General features: G+C 40.7%; 1 protein-coding gene across 1 annotated transcript in view; it reads right to left on the reverse strand.

The window, feature by feature from the left end:
* RGL1 (ral guanine nucleotide dissociation stimulator like 1) overlaps positions 1–14809 on the reverse strand; it is an 83754-nt gene that overhangs the window by 10386 nt on the left and 58559 nt on the right. Inside the window, exons 6-12 of the mRNA XM_076339586.1 lie at positions 12098–12222; positions 11227–11442; positions 7239–7342; positions 5988–6072; positions 3422–3511; positions 1466–1552; positions 250–282 (exon numbers count right to left, since the gene is read on the reverse strand). Coding sequence (XP_076195701.1) covers positions 250–282; positions 1466–1552; positions 3422–3511; positions 5988–6072; positions 7239–7342; positions 11227–11442; positions 12098–12222 — 740 coding nt within the window. The remainder of the gene's footprint in view (positions 1–249; positions 283–1465; positions 1553–3421; positions 3512–5987; positions 6073–7238; positions 7343–11226; positions 11443–12097; positions 12223–14809) is intronic.

Consider the following 14809-nt stretch of genomic DNA (forward strand, 5'->3'; position numbering starts at 1 on the left):
AGTAAGTGGCCTACAGCTCCTCTTCCCCTATTGCACACATCTAAAAAGTAGGTTCTCTTCCTGCGCCACCCCTCACAGTTTGGCAGAGGCTCAGAGCATTTCAGGGATCTATTCTTTCCTCAACTACAAATAACTTGCATTAAAATTAGCGGCTGTTGTATATGCCTGAGCAAAGACAACAGGCCTCGCCAAGAGAATGCTCTAGAAGAGGGCATCAGTAAACTAAAGATCACAGAATATTCAACTTACCCTCCGCCTCTTCTCAAAGTTTATCAGGCCACCCTGTTGGAAGAAAAGAGAAGGGATCAGAGTAGAAGAGCACATGCTCAGTTGAATGTAGTCACAAACAGGATGAAGCAGCAAGGCTGATGTAAAGCACAGACCTGCCCTGAGCAAGGACCTTCTAAAAATACCTGTTTCCAGATCTGGTAAAAACCACATCACTCAAATATCCGAGCCTCCAAAGGATATCTGTCCTCATGGCCTAAATGGCAATCTGCCCAAGAAGAAAAGCCCAATACAAGAATGCTCATAAAAGCTGTGTCGAGATCAGGTCTGAAGAATGCTAGTGGGATTTTGCATGCAAGAAACAGACTCGGCTTTTGCCTGTGTTGTGAGTTTAGCAGTGTTCCCAGTGAGTTTCAGAAACACCAACTGAACACAAAGCATGGACAGAAGGGAAACTGCCGAAAAGAAAATGGATATGTAACAACTTTACACAGGCTTGCTTTAGTGCAGTTTTGCAAAACAAACAACAACCAAACAAACCAGCAACCATTACCAGCCCAGGGGGAAGTGTATTTGCCCATTCTTATCATAAATACCAGCACAATGAAGGCTGAGCGCCTGCAGCAGTGGTTCCTCAAGTGTTTCCATTAATGGGGCCAATTTTCAAAGGTGTTTGAAAACCTTTGAAACAAACACCTTTGAAAACTGGCTCCACCCTCAGTTTCTGTTAAACGACGAGGCTCTTGCAATCCTTTTTCCATTCCTATGCTAGATTGGTTCTCCCTGCTTGTTCAGCTAAAGAAAAATGAAAAAACAAGTCTTTAATCACTTTAGGGCTCAGACGTGTCTGAGTCAATACTGAAGCACTTCAGTGTTCAGTCTGAAGAGCTGAATTTGTGATTCTGTGTATTTTAGCAATTATTCACAGAAATCTTTACACCTAAAATGTTTCAGAAAAATAAAACAGAATAATGGAAAGCCTACTTTTTTCTCGTTTTCTAACCTAAGAAAACCAGACAAAATACAATGCTAACCTTGTCCCTTGAGATAACTGCACTCAAATTCACACAAGATTCTTGTTGCTAATAAAACTGCATATTGCCTCCTTTTTTTTGAAAACAGATTCCTCCATTTTTAAGAACTGCACAAGAACCCAGTGGAAGATACAGGAACGGACACACTCAGTGCCGGGAAGGCAGGGAGAATATTTAGGATTAAAAAAATTGCCCCAAATTACCTCAATATAGTCCTGGAGGGCTGTGTCAAGCATGATGAGATCAGTGAGGAAGGTACCAAGATAAGGTACCGTGCCTTGCATTACTCCCTGCAAATGGTCAGAGCAATGTTGGATTAATTGACTGAGAAATGGTAATAGAATGCTAGAATACTCCTGTATAAGAAAATGAAATAAAAGTAGTCTGCTTAACGAAACAGTGGTCTTATAAATTATGTTTTCTTTCATTACATCATCCTCAGTATCTAATCTAGAATTTAAATCAAATTCTAATAAGAGCAGGATGCTCTCACAGATATTTCCAAGTGGTTTTATATTACAATATTGCCACCATACACTGATTTCTAATAGTGGGTCACCAGGAAACCCTGCTATGGAAGAAGTACTGAGCACCAGGGACAGGATCCCTTGGTTACCTGCTACAAGAGAAAAAGCTGGGGAATGGTCCTGGCTAGCCTGTGTAAGCAGTTTCTCTGCTTCATTCCAGTGAATTTTTACTTAATGATGTTATACCATGTAACAGTCAAGTCAAATCAAGTCACAGTTTTTTCCTCTAAGAAGTGACCATCTTCCCCAGCTACTCACTGCATTTTAATAGTAATTATTAAAATTTTAAACTTTCTAGACTGCTAGCAGTTGTAGACTTCAGGCTGTTTCTGCACTTGTGACTAAAATTCTTGTTTCTACCATCCAAAAGGATCCATATTTTTTCCACTCAAACAAATAGACAAACAAAAAATCATATTCAGCACTTTTGACTCCCTATCCCAGATTTCTCTCCCCCTGTCCTTTTAAATCTTTGCCAACTGTGAAACAAAAGCCATTTTCACCAGCAGACTGGAAACCGGACACACTTTACAAAGCAATCTCTGTAGAAGTCTGTGCAATTTTCAAGCTGGTATGTCAGAAGCTTCATGAGCTTATTTAAAGGTAAATGAGATTTCTGCTCTGGCCAGAGCTAATTTTCTTTATCACAAGAATTCCCGTACTTAAATTACATATTTTACTACATGAAAACTGTGTGTCTTTCCCCATATTTCTCTCTAAAGGGTAACAAGAGTAGTTAATGGAATTCTTTCTTGCAGGACAGAAACAGGACGGTTGGAAATGATGAACACATGTTTATATTCATCAATCATTTATTACCCTTTTATATGACAGGTTTAGTAAATTTCTGGAAGACTTGAAACTAAGGCCAAACCCTTGGCTCAGTGTCCAGCGTCCATCCCGAACAGCTGGTTGGGATGTGAAGCAAATGCAAGTGGGGACGGGAGCAGCAAGCCTATACACCCAGTTATCCCCTTGCAGGGGACAGGGGAAGATTGGCACCAGGGAACATAACGTGGCTCCTGCGTACATCCACCGAAACCTGAAACCTTTGAGTGTTCTCAGCATCAGACCACTGAATGCACTGGCTGTGCTGATGCTTTGCATATCCATTTCCTCCAGCATTTCAGTACATAGATGGGTGTTACTGGAGCAAAATGACAGCTGAATTGCACTAAAACCCATAGCTGTTACAGCTTGGCAGCTCAGCGTAGGCCATACAGCTTGAGCTGGGTACAGCACGAATCCCACTTTGTAACTGTTTATACATACAGATGTATGCATGTGTGGGATTGTCTATATATATGCACACTATATATAGACACACAATAGTATTACCCTGCTTACTATGATGCACATCATAAGGGAAATATAGCTTTGGGCATATATTTACAGGGACAAACATTCTGAATGCATATTCAGTCTAAACTTTTTGGTTCACTTGCTTTGTATCTGCTAATCAATAGCATTGATGTGATTGTTTTGCTTGACAGAGGGCACATTCAAGAGCATTACCTACTGCACACTCGCTTTGTTAAATACCTTTCTAGATTTTGCTTCTTATATAATTCACCAATTAGGATTAATCATGTTACCAGTTCAAAAAGGGTAGGAAAAGGACCCCAGACACACCATATCTTTTTGAAGTTGCAGTCGCCTCTGTGTCTTTTTCTGATTTTCTTTCACACTGCTGTCCAGATTCGCAAATTTGGATGTTCCTTCCTGTAAGGGAATTAAAAGGCAATTAATGGAGGAGCTAAGTGGTAAGCTGGCAACTACGTTTGTGTAAAATAATTGCAAATACATTTAACCAGGCAAGCTAGGCCAGCAAAAATATTTGCTGTGCAGGTACATGCATGTATATGTACATGTGCTAATTTTCCAGGACTTGTACACTGATTGGGAATTTTGGACAAAATCCCACAAGATGACCATAAGGGAATTTTTCTGCAAAATAGCTCTACTCTGGCCAAAGCTACGTGCTGCTGAAAATCTCCTGAGAGTTTAAATCAGAGAAGCTTAGATATACTTCAGGTGTCCAGATGCTTCTCTGAACTCTACCCTGACACTCTCGACCTCAGAATTTTTGTTTAATTTCCTAATCAGGACTGCTGCGAGTAAACACCTCTATCTTATGTAACGCTTTGTTGTTTTTCTTATGCCGCAACACAGAGATCCAGCAACTACCTTCTATGGCTTATTGACTAATCCAAAACCACGCAGGAAATGGAAGTAATAGGTTTTCATCTCCACAATTCAAGCTTTCCTATGAATGGATGAGCTATTTCACAATAGATCTGTAGCCTTTATTTCCCTGGATCCATACGGGATGCTGGGAGTTACTGTTATTTTATCCAGTGGCCGGATAGATGGGTCATGAATTATTATCAATGTCTTTTTAAGAGGCACAAAACAGCCTGCATTTGTAAAGATTCTCTCATTACAACATTTACTTCTCTCAGTCACAGTTAATGGACAGATCACTCAAACTCTGTATTTCCTTCCTTGGCTGAAAAACAGGAGCAAATGAAAAAGGAGTGTTGTCTCAATGTCTTCAAGGTACTGAAAGGTAAACTCGATATTCTCTAACACCAGCTGGCAGGCCAGCACAGAAGCTAAAACTGCAGCTCGCAGCAGAGCTGTAGTTTGGGGAGGAGAGAACACAGTGCTCCCTCTCCACGCCGGCTGACCTGTTTCATATGGCATTTTGTCCACTCTATGCTTAAATTTGCAGGATGGATAGGCAAGGTCAAACACAGCTTCCCTAGAGAGACTATTTATAGCGAAAGAAAACAAAGACTTTAAGGATTCAGTGGACATTAATCCTCCAATCATTACAAACTGGTCCAAGACAAGAAGTAGGAGAGAGGTTCTAGCTATTCTGTGGAATTTTTCTCCTCTCACTGCTTTCAAAATGTTTTGCAAATCTACTTACAGCAGCTGGAGAGAGTGATTTGTTGGGAGCCAGAAGGTCTGGGCTCGGATTGAGTTGTTGTTTTGTCTTTTTAATATTTAGTTAAATAAGGTATTCTGAACACGCATTTTCCCTCTACACTTATTATTGTCTCACCTGCTTTATAATTTAGCTACAGATGTTGATAAATGGATGATAAACAAAACAGACTGACAGGTTTGAATGTGCTCACCCATCATTCCTGAGCAAAACACAGTGTTTCAGATACCAAGGCAAAGGGATAAGGTACAAATGCCAGACTGACTGGATAGAACTGCCAAAAACTAAACTGGTTAGCCAGTTTATAGAAACTTTTAAACGTAAATAGAAAAAGACGCCACAAACATTCCTTAGTTTCTACAGAATATAACCTTTCCCTCTATTCTTCCTCACTCCTTTCAAGCTCCTGAGCTTGTTGGGGTTCACCCAGGAGAGCGCACAAGTCAAACTGTTTCAGACAGAGCCTGCTTTGTTGTCCATCTGGCCACACACAGAGCAGGAAGCCCGCTCCTTCAGAATTCCCAGCCCTGTTTTCTAGTTCCAAGAAAGGTATGGGATAGTTGGATAAACATCTTGGTTTAATTCCTCAGCTGAAGCTGAGTGGCATTGTTCCAGTGAAGTCAAAAGCACTACAGTGGTACAACCCAGTTGAGAATCTCATTTGGAGCTGCTCTGCACTCACCAGTGCAAACCTGAGCCTTTCCAGGTCTGCTCAGAGGGTGCACAAGCTAGCGGGTCATCTCTCTATACAGAGCAGTATAAAGCCAAAGTGCTAATTTGTAACTCATCTCAGTAAAATTATACTGCGCAGCACCTCTTCACTCTGGTTGTGGCTCCCGCGCTATCACAGGTATGAGACGGTGCACACAGCTATTCTTGAGCTAGACATCACCATGACCAAGGGAGCGTTACCAGTTGCCTAACTACAGCAGCGTGACATTCAACTGGAGGGGCTCCAAGGGGTCCTGACCTGCTGTCTTGTGAACAAGTCCACACAGAATCTGTGCTGCTGCAGCCTGCTCTTTGTGGGCATCCAAGCTCAACAGGCTAATGCTAGCGTAGGTTCTTTGAACAATGAAATCACCTCTCAGCCCAGCAGAAAAGCACAGGTTTTACAGACCTATCTTCCCTGAAGCACCGCATACAGTAGTTCAGGGACAGATGAGCTTTGGCAGCTGGTTAGAAAAAGGGCTAACCTCAGCTTTGATTGAGATCACAAGCCTTGCAACTCAAGCTAATTCTCACCTTCATTAGCAGCTCCCTACTTGTCAAATAATTGTCATGGTCTGAGAAGATATCAGACAGCTCTTCGAACATCAGCATTACATCCCTGTACAGGAAAAGAGTAAATCATTTAGGTTATACATAAGCACCCTATATCAGATCAGATTACTATTTTTTCTCATGAATCATTAACAGCTGGGCATATAAAAGATAACACCACCAAAATGCATCCAACGAGATGCTGCACATCTACTAGGAACCTTCCTGGGATCTTCTGGTGCTCCCAGTAAAGTCAGGTCCTATTTGAAGAAATCATAAAGAAATGCCGTAGGTACGCAGACCCCGAGCAGGGTTTTAAATTACACTGCAGGGTATGAGATTGTTGTAAGAAAGTGGATAAATGGATACAAAGGAACAGAAAAATAGCTGTGAGAGGTATCCTAAGTACTTCATTTTTGGCCTGTTCCATGCACTCTGGAAAGCTAGAAGCATTTAAGTGTATGAGTCCCTTTCTATTGCCCAACACTATAAACACAAGATGGCAATATTTTGATCAGGAACACGGGGCAGTGGCAGGAAAGACCCACCTCTCTCTAGGGGAAATGCAGAAGTATACTGCGTGGCAGAGTGACATTTTTCTTTGTTTATCAAAGGCAAAGGAAAAAAATCTATTCTTCCCAAACTGAATGAGCAGAACACCATCTTTCCTACACAGAGATTTCTGGTGTCTGTTTGGCATGCAGTAAGTATGCCAGTTGCACAAAAAGGTATTCCCCTGTAAGAAATACTGTCTTCAATACAGATTTGGATTTTGTAGTTTGGGGATATATTTTAAGGGAATGTCAGACCAGGATAGTATTAGTGAGGGCTTGTAGCAACGTTAACCTCCCCCAGCTTCGCGGGAGAGAAGACAACAGGCAAGTATCACAGTGCCCTTTTGCTGACCTTCCGAGAGCGGTGTGCAGGAGCTGGGTGGGTAGCTAGTTCCAAAGTTTTTCAGAATAGGTTGTAGAAGATCCAATATGCTTTGAAGGACAGAAGAGACCCAGTATCCCTGAGGGCAGGTTGTCCCCTCAATATGAAAGAGGAGCTCACAGCAGTCAGACCCAAAAAAGGGGTCTGAGCCTCACAGGAATGAGAAGAGGTTCTAAGAGAACAGATGTCCATGAAGGAGGAGAATAGGAAGACTGAGAAGAACAAGATGAAAAGAAAGAGCACTGAGCTTTTTGCCTTTGTTTGGGGCTAGCCACAGGAGCAGAGGGGGAGACTTACTTTGGAACACATGTCCAGGTCTTCTTTAGCCGATAGATGGAGTTGGACTGCAGTGCTGAAATGATGGCCCTCAAGGAGGAAAAATTCTTCAGGATCCTACATTCCTGTGAAAGGAGCGGTTAGAAATACAGGAGCATTAAATGTCAGCATTACGAATACGTTAGTGCTCTTCTGTTTGACCAGTGTCATGCTTGCTACACATTCTCACTGCTAAGCAGGCAGCTGTACAAATATTGAGCATCAAAAATATCACTCCCCCCTCCAGCCACCATACACTTTATGGGCTTTGGCACTTATATCTTGTTTTCCTCACTTTCATGTATTTGTGGTGATGTTGCAGTGTTTCAGCTTCCAGTTTTCCTCGTAAAAATAAAAGTGGAACTGAGTCCATGAAGCCAGGCTAAAAAGCACAAATGTTATACTTCTTAAAAGCTCTTTATAGTTAACAATCCCTTTTTCCCTTTAGGGGAAAAAACCAGGCTTTGCCTCTTTGTATGTGGTATTTAAAATGTAAACCCTCAATCATCTAAGTGTCAATTAAAAATAAAGACATGCAAAGGAATAACCTGTTATTCAAGTATGTGCACACTGTTAAAGAAAAACCTTCCCAGCTTTTCCAGAGTTGGGATCAAATCCTAACAGAGAGACTGGTTCATAGACATTTCTTATGCAGCTTCTCTGTGGCAAAAGCTTTGATGGAAAAGGATACCGAAAAACTTAATTCTCCAAAAAATAGCACAGATTCCTGGTAAAGTAGATGGAAGCAAGGAGGAGGGGGAAAGTCTGGCCTGTGACTCTTCAAGGAACTCCTGTAAATCTGTTGGTGGCTCATGAACCAGAGCGCAGGCACCACAGACTTAAACTCTTGCAAATACAAGCTCTCACAAACAGTTGTCTGTACATGCAAATTAAGCAGACAAAACACATGCCAATTTGACTGTTGCAGGTAGATGAGAATGTATTCAAACTACAATTCCGCTTCTGCAAATTTTTATGGCGCTGATTATTACACTAATAATGCTGATTATGTAAGGGATCCTTACAGAGAAAATAGACATAATTTATTTCCTTTGTAGGACTGAACAAATGTAAAGCAACCTTAGAATAAACTAAAGTCAGACCTTAATATATCAGCAACTCTGTTCATGACTTGCATTAAAATTGACTGAACAACTAAGGCAAGTACATTTACTCCCATTTATTTACCTTAAAAAAAAAAAACAAAACCCCACCCCAAACTTTGTGCAACTTAGGAGGCTACATTTAACAAAGTGTGGCTTAAGAAGACTGACTCAGCAGACAGCACTTGAAGCAGGTTGGCAGTTAGGCTAGATAAAGACCAAGTTCAAGATCATGTGGTAGGACATGCAAGACTTGAAAGCTATTCTTGCATGGTTTAGGGCCAAAGAAGCTACGTAACAGCTCTTCTTCAGAGATTGACACATTTAAGAACAAGACCCTTCTTTCTTTATGTTCAAGTTGAAACTCAGGCTGGGGAGAACATGGATTTAGAGGCACAAATTCTCAGCATCTCTTTTTTTCAAATACAACAGGAGTTTGGACTGGAAGATCCAATTTGGAACCATCTTCACTTAATTGCACGTTGCATAATTTAAAGCACATTAGGAATGCAATATTGGATTTTGTGTTCTCAATGATTTAACTGACTGCAGACTAAATTTTAGCAAGCTTTAATTTGTATATAAGAATTTTTAAGAGTGGTTTGAATAACTTTGTTTCAAGCTGTGTCCTTCACAAGGGGAAAACCAGAAAGAATCCTGTGCAGAAGCAACTTTGATTTAAAAAAATTAAGCATAACAGGATATTAATGATTTCATTTTTACTTTTTATTTTTAAAGAAAATATTGTGTGAGTGAAATTGGCTGCTCCTGCTCAGAAACCTTAGATCTAGGTGGAGCAGAGAGGGCTGGCAGTTAGAAAAAGTATTCAGTTTATCTTGTAAACCAAGAAAGCGGATCCAAAAGTCATGAACAGATAACAAATGTGGAATTCCGTACTGCTAAGTTACAGAGTTAGTTGTCAGTGAATAACTGCACTTTAACGAGTGGATTATTTTCTAATTCGGGCATCTAACTATTCAAAACACTCATTTGCACGCACAAAGCAAGCAACTTTCTTCAGAAGTGGGCAGCTAAGTATATATGCAAGTAGCTGTTCTACATGTGCCATTATGTTGTAGAGTGTGCACATGCATTTTTCATGTGCTTAGCTAAGACTGGAGTATTTAATTATGTGTATGAATTAAGTAAAGGGAGAAGTACTGACTCAACAGAGGTGGAGAACAAAGTTCTCTGTCCACAGAACAAGTATGATGAGAGTGGTGCCTGTCCTGGCTTCCCCGGGCCTCCCTGCTGCCCAGTGATGAGCAGGGAGCTGCTTCATACTTGCTCATCTGGGCTGCAGCCCAGTCTGCCCCATAAAGGCCCCGTTAGCTGGTACCCTCTGCAACTTAAAGATCTGCACACAGAAAATAGGCATCAAACTTCCTAATCCATTCACACAGGCTATAAAGCAGCCATCAGATGATAACAAAAATGAGTCGACGTAAGTGCCAAAAGAGAGGTGAAAGACTACTTCCCCATACCAGTTTCCTGAACCATGCAGTTGCCAGAGCTTAGGTGCCAGGACTAACAATACTGCCTCTGGAAGCATAGAAGTGCATTGTCAAGGTTTGAAAGCCTCTGTTTGGCTTGAGCTTTTTATGACTGCTTATTTTGTATAGCTCGGAAAGAATCCATGTGATTCTTAAAACAAAAGTCAACACACATCCATATGAAAGTGCTTTAAATGTTCTCTTCAAAAGAAAGATCTAGTTTGCTGCCAGCTGCCCAGTGCTCTGAGGGGAGTTAAAAAGGTTACAGTAAAATATTAAAGATAAAAATCTAAGAAATTAGCAAACTAGAGCTACGTAAAGAAGCCTTGCAAAACCCTTTCATGCAAAGATTAAGAAACACACAATCTGCTACAAGACAAAGGAATTGAAGCAAAGAGTAAAAATGTGTTAGAGAAACATGTGAGACAATGATAAAGCAGAAAGGTAAGAAGATGAGGAGACTGGTACCATATTGTAACTCTACTTATTTTTTCTGGTCACTGCTTGCACCTCTTACCCCCTCTAAACCCAGCTGGTTTGTATACCTGATGTAAACCATGAATAACTCAGTAGGCAAATGACTTTTCAGCCTCAAGAATTTTTCAAAACAAAACAGTACAAACAATAATTTCATTTTTTCCATGTTAAAGAGGCTACTGCTTCCTAGAAGTAAGTCAGCTTTGTCTGCACTTACTTAAAACCTTGTATTTACTTTACTTTCATATAGACACTCACATAAATGTATGAAAACACACACAGTTGTGTTGTCTTCCACCATATCTGATTTCAACTCTCACGGTGTTCATAGACACAGAAGAGGAAGCATCACGTTCACTGACTGAACATGAACTAAGGCTAAAGGCAGGTAAGCGCAAAGCTTATTCTGACTGTGCTCACTGCCTACATCACTGCCAGTCCTACTCCAGTCTTGTTAAACTTTCCTCTGAAAACAAGTCTAACTTTTGGAAGGTATCAACCATCACTTCACTTCTTTCACTGATATGAGCAGTATTTTCTTCCTAGGGAAGTGAACTGGTTGAATTTATACCTATCTTGCCATAAATGTTACATTATCAAGTATATGGCACTCGCCATCTGCAAGACACAGTGTCTGCCTCACTCATTAATTAGCACTCCCAAACCTGTGAAGAGACAAGCATTAACCCCATTTCCATGGTGGGGAAGGAACTAAGGAGAAGGGCGGCAATACTTCATCTGCTATTACAAAGAAAGTCAGTCAAAAATAGAAAGAATTAGAGCTAAGATGTTCACTGGCCTGGGACCAATGCATACAACCCCTTTCTCCCCTCCGAACTCCCTCACTCCAAGGCACCCACACAAAGAACATTAAACAGTCTAGAATAAATGCTTTACATGTGCAATATGAATCCACTTCTCAATGATCTTGGCTCTGTGCTGTGTTTTGAGTTCTTTGCTCTTCAGGATAGTGCTGACAACACATTTGGTAACTGCATTGAACTGAGAGATGGTGGCTCTGATGGTAGGTGCCAGGTGCTTGTTTTCTTTCTTATCCCTTCGAGACCAGATACATCCCAAACAGTGGTAGGGCACAACTTTCTTGAAGAGTTGCTAGAGTGAAATAGAGGTGTCTAAGTCAGCAGGATTCTCCTAGATCTCTATTGTCCACAAGAAGAAATGCATGCATACAGTACAAATTGGATCTAAATCTAATATGGTATTAAAAGGTAATTTTTTTTTTCCTCTTAGTTTAAAATACACACTTTGGCATACTCTTTATAGGCTTGATGCCCTAAGAGAATTGTCAGCTAAATAGTCCCGGGAAAATAAGAGACACCTTTATATCTGTTGCATAACCAAGGAGAAATTCTTTTATATAACGATGTTTTGAAGGAGGTTGATACAGAGAAACCAAATCAGAGCACTACAGTTAAGAGTACCTATACATCTTTAGGACAGGTAGCAATATAGTCAAAATGTGCTATTTCTCAGGTGTCAAATATTAAACTTTGCAAAAAAGGCTACACAGTATACATTCACACTTTAAAAAAAAAAAAAACAAACAAAACAAAACCCTTCAGAATGACTGAAGGAAAAAGCCCAATGAACAAAGCAAGTTTGGATAACCAAGCAGAGCTGTGTTCTGTGTCCCAACAACAGACCTGTTCTGGAACACTATACTCATATTGGCATAACTTTAAAAAAAATTTTATAAGCCCAGCACTATTTCTCCTAGCCTTTCAAGTAGTACATATACTCTACATACTGCATCCATGTATGTCAACTGTTCTGCCACAAGGTCTTCCTGGAAAAAAGAGAGTTCTTCTGGACTGCTGATCTCCAGTTCCTCTTCATCATATAGGTTACAGGGGGAAGTGTTATGGAACCCATCTGTCCAGGATGGAAAACATGACTCAGTAAATTTATACAGCAAACAGTGAATCAAAGCAGATGTTTGTTTATTTTAAAACATCACTGTATATATTATAGCAGAATACCCAAAGGGTCCTGCCTGATGTAATGGCCCCGCTGTGCTGCATATTTTATTGAGAAAGATGATGTACTCGGCACTGGTGAGGCCGCACCTCGAATACTGTGTTCAGTTTTGGGCCCCTCACTACAAGAAGGACATTGAGGTGCTGGAGCGTGTGCAGAGAAGGGCAACGAGGCTGGTGAGGGGTCTGGAGAACAAGTCTTATGAGGAGCGGCTGAGGGAACTGGGGTTGTTTAGCCTGGAGAAAAGGAGGCTGAGGGGAGACCTCATCGCTCTCTACAACTACCTGCAAGGAGGTTGTAGCGAGGTGGGTGTTGGTCTCTTCTCCCAAGTAACTAGCGATAGGACGAGAGGAAATGGCCTCCAGTTGCGCCAGGGGAGGTTTAGATTGAACGTGAGGAAAAATTTCCTTACTGAAAGAGTGGTTAAACATTGGAACAGGCTGCCCAGGGAAGGGGTTGAGTCACCATCCCTGGAGGTATTTAAAAGACGAGTAGATGAGGCACTTAGGGACATGGTTTAGTGGACATGGTGGTGTTGGGTCGACGGTTGGACTCGATGATCTCGGAGGTCTTTTCCAACCTCAATGATTCTATGATTCTATGAACAGAAGATTAAATTGGCAAAGAAAAGGTGGCAGAAAAAGAAACAGAGTTAGAGAGAATTGAGCCATTCAGGGTCTCTTAGCTGAGAAGTGGCTTAACCCATTCACTAACCATTCTTCTGAAAGAAAAAACATCACCACCACCCCAACAAAATTTCCTTATTAACATTGCAGAACTCTGTTAATCTACTTTTCAGCATTTATACATTTTGTAATCTGAAAAAAAAAAAAAAATCAAACTGCAAAGGGACAAGACCGTAGTTATATCCCCAAAATATTGCATTAGGAATGCTCTTATATCCAGATTTTGTCTCCCATGTGTGGAACTAAAAGGAGATATCATATTTTCTTGGCATCATTTGTGCCCTCACAGGGCTACATGGACTACACTGAAGAGAGTTTATTCCAGCATCCCTCACCTTCCCTCTCCGGGAATTTTTCCCAGAAAAGGGAATACAGTGAGCACCTACAGCATTCAGCTGAATGCTTCTTCTAAATTTGCACTGGGCAGCAGTGAAGAGGTGAGAGAGGAGAGCTGTCCTCATCAAGGGACCCGATCCAGTGCAGAAGGGAGAGGATTTCACAGATGTTCCCATGTCACCTTTAGGCTCCCACACGTTGGGAACAAAGCCACATTAAAACACAAAGAAATATGCCCTTGTTTCCCATGGTAAAGGAAGTCAAACAGAAAATCCCTGAGAATAAATCCTCTTCCTAATCCCTTTTACTGTAAGGCGACAGTAACTCCAAAAGAAGGGAGGAAAAAAAATGGACTTGTTGAAGACTAACAACGAAAGTACTGAGTTTACTACTAGTGAGATTTCATTAACAAAAACAAGCAGTGCATTTCAGAGTATGTTATGCAATACTTCATATCCAATTAAAGCAGAACAGGCATTAAAGCAACAAAAGCAGATAAAGTGATACTTCATCATTGTTTTTCAAAATACTTTTTTTTTTTTCCTTTCTTCATTAATTAGCAAAACCTAATCATCAATGTAAATTGCTACAGTTTTGATGTAACAAATTATAACTACAGGCTGTATCCAGATTTCCATCTGTACATTCCAATTGCACAATTTATTGACAGAGCTAAATGCGATAAATGGAGAACTCTGTTCCAGCATTATTTTTCTGTGACTGTTTTGTAACAATGCGCTTAATTACATGGACTTCTACTGAACTGTTACAAGAGTCACACTTTTATCTCTCTCTTTTTGGCTATGTAACTCCTCATTTTCCTTTCAGCTCTTGAAAGTCAACTGAAGATCCTCATCACTGAGTTGCAGCCCTACTCAAAACCTCACAGCACCCTTAAAATCAGGTCCTGGAGTGCAACCCTAGATTTTCCTTTTCTTTTTTCATGCCTCTTTTTCTCCTTTCTCTCTAACCTTCATAAATGTGTAACCAGTCTTCTCCCTACTCCCCAAGAAGCTGAAATCCCCTTGTACTCAAGTATCTCATCATTTTCAAATCACTGTGATCCATTTAGCTCTCTCAAAGCCCAACTGCCCTCTTGACTTCAGTGAGAGCAACCACACGCCCCTTCTGAATTTGCAGTCTCTGACTCACCTTGCTTTGTATTGCTCAAGCTGCAAGAATTGAGGCCAGGAACAGCTTTTATTATCTATGTATCTGGTACTACAATCTAATCTACTGGCATGGCTGATGGCAGCACTGAATAGAGGTCTGATTACACAAATCAAACTGTAGGATTAGGACCAAAAGTTGTAAATTCATAGCACAATGTGAATGCTTTAGAACAATAATTATCAGCAAGTCCTGATTGCCAGCAACACATTAAGAGTTCTGAAAGCAATCTCTGAAATGAACAAAGATGGAGCTCTGATAAAGTAAGTGACAACTCTCAAACTCTTCTC

Source organism: Aptenodytes patagonicus, chromosome 5, assembly GCF_965638725.1.
Source record: "Aptenodytes patagonicus chromosome 5, bAptPat1.pri.cur, whole genome shotgun sequence".
Lineage (NCBI taxonomy): Eukaryota > Metazoa > Chordata > Aves > Sphenisciformes > Spheniscidae > Aptenodytes > Aptenodytes patagonicus.